At 43.6% G+C, this 13,369-nt stretch overlaps 1 protein-coding gene across 1 annotated transcript in view; it reads left to right on the top strand.

Annotated features, from left to right (window-relative positions):
- Window positions 1-48: 48 nt before the first annotated feature.
- Window positions 49-13,369, top strand: part of LOC123775078 (early endosome antigen 1) — a 63,390-nt gene continuing 50,069 nt past the window's right edge. The window contains exon 1 of the mRNA XM_069319310.1: window positions 49-328. Coding sequence (XP_069175411.1) covers window positions 83-328 — 246 coding nt within the window. The 5' untranslated portion in view covers window positions 49-82. The remainder of the gene's footprint in view (window positions 329-13,369) is intronic.

Genomic DNA, 13,369 nt, shown 5'->3' with positions numbered 1-13,369 from the left:
TTATGGCGCTCGCAGCTGTTAATATAGTGTCTGTGTGATACTCTGATTGTGGATAAGTATAACAGAGTCTCTAGAGGAAAGTATGGAGTCGCGAGAGGAACGGTATAAGGGTGAGGAGAGTAGTGTGGAGGTGTCTGGGAGGGAGATGGTGGTGGCACTTGGTGATGGCAGCAGAGAGGGAGGAGGAGGAGGAGGGAAAGATGACCCCAAGAATAGCAGCTCCTCCCTCATGCTTGGCCTCCTTGATGAGTTCACCAAGATTTACTCTGATCGTCTGCAGCGCGTGGAGGAGACGGCTATGAAGTGTGACCAGCAGCAGTACTGGGAGGTAGGCACCCCATAGGCTCTTTGGGGAAGATTTTGGGACAACCTATTAAATCGTGATATTTTTTTTATTTTATACTGGTTATATATCATCATCGTCGTGACCTAACGTCTTGACTAGAAAAAGAGTTGTATAGACAAAGTTTTGGCGTGTTAAGGAGTTTATCTAAAAGTTATGTTCCTTCAACGTTGACAGTGGCACCTATTAGAGCCATTATATTATTTTAATGTAGCCAATCGGATTGCCAATGACGAACGGTCTTGAAAGCAACATATTCATAAATTCGTTCCATATGTCCTAAGTCTACATGTCGTAGGATAAGCTTGTTGCTGCTATACAGTCACTTTGAACCATCGTGTATTAATGCATTTATATGTATCCAACCCGTCCTCTTAAAAATAACGTCACTTTCATGTATCGCCTGCAATCACCCAAAATAATCACAGGTGTAAAGCATATTGATAGGGAAACAACACCGGGCAGATTGACTACGAACAGAAGTCCAATGAACAAATCTGTTCATTGTTCAAATCAATGAACATTGAAGTCCAAACTGTAATGGAAGGCCAACATACACACATACACACCTATCAGTGTACCTGTCCATTTATACATAACGACAGTGATTGCATTTCTGCACAGCTAGTCGAGGTGTCAAGGTCACAATCACAACACTACACTACACTACTCTAGCTAAGGTTACGTTATACTTGGTCACGAGAAAAGCAAGTATACCAGACATGCAAGCTCGTGATAAAACCATAAGGACAAATGGGAGGAACTTTGACAAGCCGCCGGCGTCCTCTCCTTGTCAATGCCACTAGATATATAATGACCCTCGGGTAAATTCAGGTAAAACTGTACATTCTACAACAGGCACACTTGGGATGTTTGACTAGTATGCCATCTTGGATAAATTACATTAATTAGATCAATTATAGCCACCGTTGTTGTAATGTTCTTTATCTTGGGTAATGTTGAACAGTCTAAATGAAAATGTTCTCTGTTGATAATGTAGAGAATAAGGGTGTGCAGGCTACAGGTCGTCCCAATACGACCAGCCTTAAATAACATGGTGTGATCATACTATTGGCTCCTGCCATTGACATGTCTTGATCTGCATAATGTGCGCACATTGCAGTGCATCTGACCTAAATTTGTATGAATTAATAGTGCAATAGTAAAAGATTTTAATGCCGAATGGTCTTCCCACATGTTGACTCCACAAGCCAAGTACTATAAATAATTCATTCATTCATTTTGTCAGTCAGTCTGTGTATATTTATACGTTAGGCTTATATCGAGGTCTCCCAAGGTCTAACTATTGACCCTCCCCAGAATAAAATACAACAGCTAACTAACTCCAGGTTACTTATTTACTGCTAGGTGAACAGAGGCGTTAGGTGATAGGAAACGTGCCCAACCATTTCTGTCCCGTCTGGGATACCCCCTATTCCTATTTTTATATTAGTGTATGCCCTAGAAAACTAGTTTTTATTATCAAAACCGTTATCAGGTTTACAATCATTAAGATACTGGCTTATCGAAGATGTGGGTTCGACCCCATTGTAGTGTCTCAATATTTTCTCATAAACGCACAGTTCTTGTATTTTGACATTACTAACTAACTGACATTACTAAAATTCGACCATGCCCGAATATACTCGAGCATGCTTAATCGGTTCCTTTTATCAGAACTTTAAACATCCTCCTAAACCAAGATTACTTGATAATGGTCCAGGACGGACCGAAACGTGTTGCTCCAGCTTTTGATGTGTGGTTTGCTCGTCGTATCTTCACCCCTTCCAAAGTGCTATATAGTCTAATGGCTTGGCGCTTTCCCCCTGATAATTCCCTCCCCTCATTCGTATCTTCAGCCACGTTATTGTGACTCATCGTCTGCATCCTATCCAAGGTAACAGATAATACATTGCCTAACATTGCTTACATTTAACTATGTACAAACCCGCAATATAATTAATACGTATTTGAGTTAAAAAAAATATATAATATGCCGCATGAAAGATTTGTCCTGTCAGTTGGTCGTCTGCTGTTTGCAGAGACGTATCTAGGGAAAATAGTGCCTATGGTAAGCAATGGAACTGCGCCCCTATCCAAATAACTCGAGCCCATCTCTTGGATAACTTTACTATAAAATCATAAAATGCCTACACAATAAATTAAAACTAATAAATGCGTTTGGGCAACGGCCGCCACAGCGACGAGCCTACACACAAATGCCAAAGTCCATTCTATGCACCCGCCAAACCCTCTGTTTATGAATGAAAAACGGTTTACACGCGACTCTCAACTGATGACATTCGAACATTTCCGGAACAAGTGCTTCACTGACGAATTTTGTTCGAACCACATTATAAATGCTTCACCCACGTTCTACAAATAAAAGTACTCGCCAACCTATGCCTATATATTCACAATATGCTAATACTTTATAATATTAATTTATATTTGAGAAGATTTCTGTTTTAAATGAACAGCATGTTAAAATTTATGAATGCGTCTGTGGGGTCAACCGCTGGATGTAATGGAATTGAGTCGAGGATGGATGCAGGGGCTGACCAATATCATGGTACTGTATACAAATACGTATAACAATTGATTGTACTGTATATGCTAATACAGTATTTATATATTGCATTGAAAGTTTCTTCTTGACAACGAGAAGCTGTGCATGATCTAGCATGACTGTAAACTGGGGGATATTTGCCACAACATTCGTCCTACTCCTGGGTCTTATTTCTTTTAGAATCTGATTTATATAAGCATAGTAAATAGGTTAGTGGCGTTTTGCTTAGATTCTGGCAGTAAGCAGCGTTGTTGAACCCTGGCTGTAGGAGTTAGTCTGGGGTGTGTATTCACTGGGTCTCTTGCACTAATTTGAGGTTTGGCACCTAGTCAGACGGGTGTGGGTTGTGATGTAACGCCACCGGGTGGGCGTGTTTAGGGGGGGGGGGGTGGCTGATTGATGGATGAGACCTGAATCCCGTTTCTACTCTGTCGCCTACCCGTCTGCCTCATGTTAATGTATATCTTGAGATGATTTCGGGGCTTTAGTGTCCCCGCGGTCCGGTCCTCGACCAGGCCTCCCCCGCCCCCAGGAAGCAGCCCGTGACAGCTGACAAACCCCCAGGTACATATTTACTGCTAGGTAACAGAGGCATAGGGTGAAAGAAACTCAGTCCATCGTTTCTCGCCGGCGCCATGGATCGAACCCGGGACCACAGGATCACGTGTACAGCGTGCGATATATGCCAACCCATGGTGGACAGGCCACCGAACTTTCAAACCACCTCTCTCTCTACACCCACATCCTCTGCCTGAATTTCATCTCCCCATCCCTCTACCTCCCCCATCCTTTCCCATCCCCTTGGACATAAAGAAGTGCTGTCCGCTCGGCCGGCCGGCCCTCCATGTAAATTTGTCCGATTTACCAAAGGATCCACTTAACACTAGTGGACCTCAAGGGAATCGACAGGGTAGATAAAGACAGGCTATTTAACACAAGGGGGACACGCACTTGGGGACAGGTGGAAACTGAGTGCCCAAATGAGCCACAGAGATGTTAGAAAGAACTTTTTTAGTGTCAGAGTGGTTGACAAATGGAATGCATTAGGAAGTGATGTGGTGGAGGCTGACTCCATACACAGTTTCAAGTGTAGATATGATAGAGCCCAATAGGCTCGGGAACCTGTACACCTGTTGATTGACGGTTGAGAGGCGGGACCAAAGAGCCAGAGCTCAACCCCTGCAAGCACAACTAGGTGAGTACTAGTGGCTTCGACGAGGACAGGACGCCGGCGGCTTGTTGAAGGTCCCCCACATTTGCCTTGATCTTTTCCAGATAGATTTTAAAAACCTAAGTTTTTTGGCATTTGTGGCTTCGGCGGGTAGGCAGTTCCTTGGGTTTATAACCCTGTGGGTGAAAAAGCATCTGTTCTCAATTCTACATAGAGGTTTGTTGAGCTTGAAAGATTGGTGATTGTGAGCAGATTGTATTCCTACTGAATGGTTGTGCTCAACGGATATATAGTCCACTGTACACAACCCAAGAATTTACACACACATTGTAACTATATGTTTGACATACACTGTAACTGTTTGACTATTTAGAACGGGATGACGTATCCCAAATCCAAGGACTTTATCTCGGTTTTGCCTGTCATATCAGCCCGTTGTCCTAAAGTTTTCCAACGTCAAGAAAATGTAATAAAGTCCTCCCCCCCCCAACCTACCAGCAGACCCAAAACAAGAAAACGGGACAGTATGTCAATTTTGCGAGTCGCTGCCATTTTCTAGTTCAATTTTTGGCCTTGGGTAGAGAATACGTCAAAATTCGACGTTCTATTAAGAGGGCAGGTTGACCGTAGTTAGTGAATGTAATTGCAATGAATTTTCTCAGGATGGCGGGGGGGGGGGGGACGGCAGCTTGTGTGCGTATATTCGTTAGGCCTATATACAGGGAACCCCCTACCCCCCCCTTTACCCACCCAGGTCCACCCTAAGGACAAATTAGTAAGCCCCTAAGATGCAACCCCCACAAGAAGCTGGCTATAACTCCCTGGTACCTATACTTGCTGCTAGGTAAACAGAGGCATTAGGTGATGGGAAACATGCCCAACCATTTCTGTCTCGCACGGGATTCGCCTTGCCTGCGAGTTTTATCTTACTCATCATGACATTTACTACGAGCCTCGCAATTTTACAATAAAATTTAGAGAAACTAATTAGTTCTCCGCTAATGTAGACTGCTTTGCTTAAATAATGTTGAGATTCCTTTATTGAGGTGAAATAACGCCACAGTTTGTTTATTGGTAAATGTAAAAAAAAAACACTTTAAAAGGTGGAGGATAAAAGGAGGGTTTGTGGAGAGTTAGTGTGTGGGAGTGGGGGGGAGGGGGCAGGTGCAGCTGACACCACACCGTCACTACACTAGGCTCTGACGACGTGGCATTCATTATATGCGTAGCCCGTCCTCAACAGCGTTAGTAACTAAAGTGAGGTATTAACTCGCTCGAACCTAACCTAACCGAGGACCAACGAATAGAAAACGGGACATCACGTCAAGTTTGCGACCCGCTACTATTGCACGACACCTTTTGTCGCGAGGTAAAGTATACGTCAAAATGCGACGTGCGTTGTTAGACGGACGGGTTGTTAGACCTAGAGAGGACCATAATAAAGCTATCAGGACTTACTCTCCCCGGTAATAGGAAAACCATCACAGTTCGCTTTCTTTGCATTAATTAAGTGTAAATATTAGATTTTTGTAGACATGCGTCCCTATGTTCATGAAATAGGAAGGAAATGTAGATGTTTATCTCAGAATGTTTGGTAATATGTTTATTGTTTGTGATGTGTTTATATGTATTAACACGATGTACTGAACGGGGTGAGAATAGCTTGAGCTACCTCATCCCTTTGTGTGTATTTTATCTCAATAAACTTATTTCAATTTCATGAAATAGAGTAGAGTCGCTTTACACACAAATCACAATAGCGTGATGCATCAGATGAACAAATCCACAGGGATCCACGAAGTCCTGGTTTGTGTCTCAGGAGAGGCTGCAGGGTCCAAGTAAATTCAGTAGAATTTCTGGTTGCAATTCTTATACCATGTCGTAGCTGGGTTGATTAAGGCAGCGTCTGGGATGCTCTCGGACGTAGGTTCGAATCCTCGTCACGGCCCTTGTGGATTTGTTCATTAGAGTCGCTTTATTGAAACAACAAGAACGAAGGTAAAAGACGGGTGTTGGTGTGGACCAATTAAATTAGCACAAAATGTTGCAAAAAATGTTATATAATTTTTGGACGACAGGATGGTTCACTCCCCCCCCCCCCCCCTTGCTGCCGCTCACAGGATGAGTATAAGGTGCACAATGGACTCGCTGCCCCCAGCCCCAACAATCACTCAGGAGTGATGCTGCCCAATAAACTCGCCCCTCAGAGAACACTTTAAACCGCATTCCATGCGGCGATCATGCCGCCTTATTTCCTCTGAACTAGTTAGGTCGAGATCATTAACGTGTCTCGCAGCTCAAAAATAGCCCAGCTTGCTACTTGACACTTTTTGTTCAGAGTAGCTGAATCTAAAACAGCAGCAGCGAAGGCCGCTGAAGGCAGGTTGCTGTTCTCACTCATCCTGTGAGTAAACATTTTGCCATAGTGGCATAACTGTGCAGCGTCACTCATTCTGCGAGTGAATCGAAAAACCAGCATGGAAAAATCAGCACGAACACCATAAACTATTTAATAAATGTAAACAAAGCTGCCGTGACTGGTGAAAGATGCACAGCTTTCGCAGATGTGTAAATGCTCTATGAACCCTGGCCGTGTTTGGTGGGACTGCGGTAGCCGTGTGGGTTTGTATGTGGTGGAGGCCGTGGTTGGTATTGTGTAATACAAGACATGTGGTGGGCAGACCTGCGGGCCTCCGCAAGTTGTCCGGTTAGTGTTGATTATGGTCTTAACCGCCAACCCTTGCATGTGGTCATGCTGCATGTAAGGGTTACACAAGACTCAACTGATGACGTTCAAACACTTCCCGAATAAATGCTTCGCTGACGAAATTTGTTTGAACCACAACGCTCTAAATGCTTCACCCAAGTACTGCAAATACAAATAATTGTCAAAAGAACAAAAACGCCTAGGCCATAAACCAAATGTTAATATATAATAAGTGATTTATATAGACAATTGAACGTACGGTATGTTAGAATTAACGAACATGTTTTTTTTTTTTTATCGGCCGCTGCATGAATGAGCACAGCCTAATGGTGGGTTGAAAAATGCTCACGTGAACAGAAGCATCAAGTGTAGGACAAATGACAAATCGTTTCGCTGGGAATTGATCCCTGGACATTTATAGGTTCAAGCCAACTGCACTAACCCCCGCGTTACAGGTTGCCCAGACACGCTCAGTACAAGTATATATCAAACTTTACCATGAAAAGAATGGATTTGAAATTGTACGACTTGGTAATGGTGTAGGACGGACCGGAACGTCGCGCAACCTATCTTATTACCATGGATAAATTACCTGAAATCCTTGCACTGTATCCACATTTCGCTTCCAGTAGATGAACGACATATGAGATTCAGAAACAAGTAGTGCATTGTGAGGACTAATAATAAACAGAAGCTCCCCTATGACTGTAATATCCCCCATTGGTTGGTTGGTTCTCGTTTCTTCATCTTCTGGTGTGTGGTCATCATTTGATTTTGATTTCTGTATAATTTACCGCTATGGCGTCAGACACGACCATTCGGGGCGGACACTGAAAACGATAACAGCAAATGATAGGAAACAGGAAAATGGAGCAACACCAAACAATATCTTTCACAGGTTAGTGCGACGTTTGACATTGGCGACAAGTTGTCAGAGTTCAGCAGGTCGTAGTGACAGTAAAGCACCGACAAAACTACCTTCTGGGCCATACAAGGAAACTTGAAGAGTCGAAGGAGTATGCACCCAGGAAATTGACTTCGTAAATTATTGTTGTTGGCAAATGGCTTTGTTAAAATGGCCTTGCTGGCAACTGTGCCACTGCAGGAGACTACAGAAAAGCTGAAAACTCTGGAGACAGTCAGTTGGCATTGAGCGTCAGAGGCGGGAGTTGTGTTCTTTGTGGGACCCGCTTCTCACGAGGTACCCCTGCACACAGCTTTGCTCCAGCGTTTGTACTTACTATTACGGTGCGCTAAATGGTCATTTGAGTTGGCTGAATTAGGTGCAAGGAGGAGGGATTTGTGTAAGTACCTTGTATATATAACACCCAGCCCCCTGGTACCCACTTTCCTTTCTTTTACTCTACCTTGTTTTACAGTTGCTACTTGTCCTCGCCATCATCCACCCCTCCACTCTCCTCCAGCCATCATGCTCTCCCTCCTCTCGCCATCATCCTCCCCCTCTCCATCATGCTCCACCCCCTCCTCCAAACTCATGAAACCATACAAGAGTGACACAGTATCCAGGTGAACCCAGACAAGTATAGGTCGCAGAACAGATAAGTTTTACTGAAGTGTATCAGGTGTGTGGGTAGCCACACACCTGGTGGGAATTAACATCTGTATCTATATAATAGAATGTGTGAAATAGATGGCCAGACGATTGGGGCTAGCCTCGCTCAATTTTCCGAGATGACAGAGTTGGGGACGGCAAATGTCATAGCCAGTAACCTGAATGTTCGGGTTCTACAGAGATGTTAGAGAAATTTTCAGAGAGAAGGAAGGGACAGATGGGAAATTTAGAGTGGGGAGGTGGGAAAGAGGAATGAAACGGGGCAGTCTGGTACCCCCATCTGAGCCTAACATTTTAAAAGCACTACGATCACCTTCTGTGGTTGTTCAATAAATCTTTGAACTATATGTTTGACAAATCTTTCACCCTGTCCATGGAGGACAGAAGAAAATGTATATATGCTAGTTAGCATTGTAAATGTGTGGCCACGTCTGTGGTAGAAAATAATAATAATAAAAAAACCATCTAGCAAGAACATGTGAATTCGGTGAACTACATCACCCACTGGCCATGTGTGGCAGCTCCTAGTCACATCAACCATTTGGCTCATGCATGTCCAACCCGCGCTTGAAACAAGCAAACACGCTCCCACGTCTAATACGTTACCCGGTGACCTGTAATATTAAATGTCTTGTTGCTAACTCTTCCGTACATTTATATAATAATTATTGACCAAAGATCCCTGCTAATTATGAATTTCTCGCATTCAGACTTCGCAATTTCAACATTGTCTAGCTGATATGTTAACTTGTAGGTTAGCGCCTAAGCTAACCTACAATTAACCAAGAACAATTGGTTAATTATCAGTTAATTATTTTTAAATAACCAAGCGCCTAAGCTACGAATCTTACAATTTGTTTCCGATAATAAACTGCGTCTGCCAATTTTCATTGGAAATTGTTGATGTTTAAATGACAGTTGCGTAAATAATGACAGTAATAGTACTCTTTGTTTGCACTACACACAGAAATCACAATAGCGTGATGCATCAAATGAACAAATCCACAAGGGCCGTGACGAGGACGAGGATCCTCGTCACTCGTCCCTTGTGGATTTGTTCATTGTCTCTGTTTGATTTGGCAAGCAAAGGGCCACTACAGGCCTAGGCGTGTTCATCTGGTAGATCCCAAGTCATTTCCCACAGATCTCGAACACAGTTCACTTTTGGCTGTCGTCTTATCTTGAAGCTGCTAGTTTATCCTTAGCATTACCAACACCAGTCGACTCAAAGCCATGACAATCGTAGGCCTATACTGATTTGCCAACTGGCGAGAGGCAAAAGGCTCTCACAAGATAACTGAGTTTTTCACGCACAAGAGTCAACAAAACTGTATATGACGAATGTTAAGGTCAAAATTCTGACCTGTTTAGGCAGTGGTCAAGAGGATCTTAGATTACTAATTTCCAATGTAAAAACGGGTACGCTTAGCGATAGACTGTCTGCCTGCCCTTGTTTTTAATTGTGGGGAATTTATTGGTCATCATTTGCAAATATTGTTTATAATCTAAGTCAAAGCAGACAAGAGAAAGCCTTGTGGGAAATTGTTGCATTAGCTAGTGAATATAAGTAGGCGTTCTTAAGAACTGATTGATGCATGTAACAAATCTGAATGTTGATGCCTTTATAAATGTGAGGATACGTTTGTAATAGTAGGCCTATCTTTTTGAACAGCACGGTAATCAATCCAGATACTGTGGTGTTGCAAGGATTTTATTTTTGGCTACAACTAAGTTAACCTCCGAGGCCGAGTGCCATCAGAATATTCATCCTGTAAATTAGGACGAACCGTAAAACATTCACTTGTAACCACCTCCATAGTATTGAATATCAAACTTCAAGGTTCTGGACCCGCACAATCGGCTATCCTCTTCTCATATGCATATGGATGTCTAGCAAGGCAGCAGTAAAAGCCGGAAGCATCCTCAAGAGTTATATGGTCAGATCCTACACAAGACGGTTCGAGAAAGCTCGTTTCCTGATTGTTAAAACTGTATGTATTATTGTCGGTATGTATTAACTTAGGTTGTGTTAAGCTATGTTAGACTGTATTAGCTTAGCTGAAGCTGGGTAAACTTGTGCAAGTTGCAAAGTCAGTTGACGAAGCATCATATATATACGATCTGACTTTTATCTGTCCTGAATGCCCAAAGATCTAGAAGCTTAGTTACTCGGATTACTCAGGAGTTTTATTGTAGTTTTAAAGTATGTATGTATATAAAATAATTTAACAATTATTTAATTCCTCCGGAAATATCAGCAATTGTTAACTGGCTTGTGAGTCTTAACCCTGAAGAGGTATTAATTTTGATGGAAAGCAGCTGGCGGTAACGTGAGCCGAGTGGAGGATTGTGTTTAGAGTGGTGGGAATACTTATTAGCCTTAGTACCTTCACAACACTGTCACTTGCTTAGCTAAAACAATTATGGGGTTCACTTCCTGAACACATTGTGCCTCTTGTAACCTTTTTCACCACCGCCCACGGGATGGGTATGGGGTGCATAATAAAGAAATGAATAATAATTAGTGACCACGAGGACGCAGGGTCTAGTTATGCCTCGCCTACTACCCTTGTTGTACCTGTTGCCTTATTTAACTATTTTGACATTTGAATGTTTTGTCGAATGTGGCCATAAAGTTGTGGATGGAGGTGGCTTCCACAACTTCTTTTTTCTTTCCACTTACTAACCAGCCGTGCAGGGTGTGGGCAATTCCTTCGACTCGTCCTCAGGCTTTGTTTATCCATTCAACAGCAGACTTCCAAAGACACGTTCATCTATATTCTATTCTATCGTACTGGGAGTTCAAAATCGGTGATTTCTCGTATATAAATGGTTATATATTAGAATTTGGCATATAGTTAGTCCTAAATTAGGCGTTTAAGTTCCGTTGGCAATTATTTGCATTTTGCAATACGTGGGTGAAGTGTGTAGGGAGTTGGGGTTTCCTTACATTTCTTGACACAATATCGAAGAGTATCGATGATTCATCGTTGAAACAACGTTATCAACACCAAACATCTGGTGTTGCTCTTGCATATTGTGCCTACCGAGCATCTTTGTTACTTGTGTTTCACGCCGACATGATTAATATGCCCTTGCGTAAACCTATGCTACCGCTGAAGTTAAACCCCGACTTTCAAACATGCAGGTAATTTTGCATTTGATTACTAACACGAGCCTATGGTGATCTCAAAATCCCCAACGGACAAAACATGATGTACTATAAATCCTAGCGGCTCACATTCTCGTTTTCTGTGTGAGTCGCGCGATTAGGTTAGGTTTGTGTGTTGTAGTACACCATTTTCTGAGCTTTGTGACAACTGGAGCAGCCCGTCCTCCTAAGGATAAAACTTCAGGAAAACGTTTAATTTAGTGTCCTCTCGTAATCTAACAGACTAAGCCAGAGGACCCCAAGCAGAAAACGGGACAGTACGTCACTTTCCGGACTGGTGTTGCGTGCTTACGTGCAGGGAACGAGTTCCAACCCCTTGGCCCAGCCTCGTAACCGAATGATCGCCAGGCATGGTGCGTCATGACCTCTCGGGGCTTCCATGATGTTTATTTATGAATTCGTGCATGGACTTTAATTCCTTTATTTCATGCTGAATGTGGCACAAGAGATGTTGCTCAATCTCTCGTTCTGGTTCCCCTCTCTCGTGTGACCCCTCGTCGTCTTGTCTCACCTCTTGTGTGACCCCTCACTGTGTCCTGATCTCGCCCTGCATGTTGCCCTAGTGTGTTATCTTGAGGTTATTTTGAGATGATTTCGGGGCTTTAGTGTCCCCGCGACCCGGTCCTCGACCAGGCCTCCACCCCCAGGAAGTAGCCCATGACAGCTGACTGACCTATTTTACTGCTAGGTAACAGGGGCATAGGGTGAAAGAAACTCAGCCCATTGTTTCTCGCCGGCGCCCGGGATCGAACCTAGGACCACAGGATCACAAGTCCAGCGTGCTGTCCGCTCGGCCGACCGGCTCCCGATGTTGACTTAGCACCCTTCTGATAATTACAATGATGAAGGTCAGACGCTCGTGGGTAGCCTTGCCAAACTTGGCAGTGTGACTGGTGGTAGTAAGTGGACGCTCATAAGGGAGGGGGGCCAGGGTCAGCCCCCATGCCCCTTTTGAAGGTGTCGGACCGCCATGAAGTCTGCCTTCCATTCATGAAGTCGGTGGAGATATAATGGTCGGGCCAACTCCAATTACTCAGGGCCTCCCAACACTAAAATAGTGTTACAACCTTTTGGGATCGACCCGGGCAAAGACGGGTACCTCTTCAAGTTTTATATAATCTTCCTTGGTAATTCATACCCGTTTTCGTTTGTTGGCAGGTATTTAGGGTAGACTATGGAGTTAATGTTTCCTGTGTGTTTGCTGGCGGAAATTTATTTTAATGTTTTCATGAGATTAATGGTACTCAGAGTGGAACGAGTTGCTTAGAGAGCGTGGAGGGGGGGGGGTGTCTTGAGGGAGGAGAGGTGGGGAATGTGGGGGTTGGAGGAGGGAGGCTTGAGGGTATATGATTGGCGTAGAGAGAGAGAGAGGGGGGGGGGGGTGTTGGAAGCCGGAAATATTAGTTGGATACATAAGCGGTATCTTCGGGACATCCTCTCTGAATGACGTCAAACACTCTGGTCTATCAGACGTGGAGATTGTAGGGGGGGAGGAGGGGGGAGGGTCGTGGGAAGGAGCTGTACTGACCTATCAGTGTCTACGGGGGTAATGAGGTCTGGCGCTCTATGCCCTGCTTACTGTGTTTCAAATGATACCTGGTACTCTACTAGACTACTATAGTACCTGTTTCGTTTGAATTTAACTATTGACGTTGAAATTATTTATCAAATCTGGCCTTTCTTGTGACTGGAGGTGGCTTCAACAACTTCCTCTTTTAGAGCATTCTACTTGTTAAGTACCCGTACAGGGAACAAGCACTTCGATCCTTACGTCCCATCGGTTCAACCAAGTTTCCAGCATAAGAACATAACATAAGAACAATTTTTTATAATA

The sequence above is a fragment of the Procambarus clarkii genome, chromosome 92 (assembly GCF_040958095.1).
Source record: "Procambarus clarkii isolate CNS0578487 chromosome 92, FALCON_Pclarkii_2.0, whole genome shotgun sequence".
NCBI lineage: Eukaryota > Metazoa > Arthropoda > Malacostraca > Decapoda > Cambaridae > Procambarus > Procambarus clarkii.
Note: the sequence above shows the minus strand (reverse complement) of the source record. Positions and strands in the feature narration are given on the sequence as shown.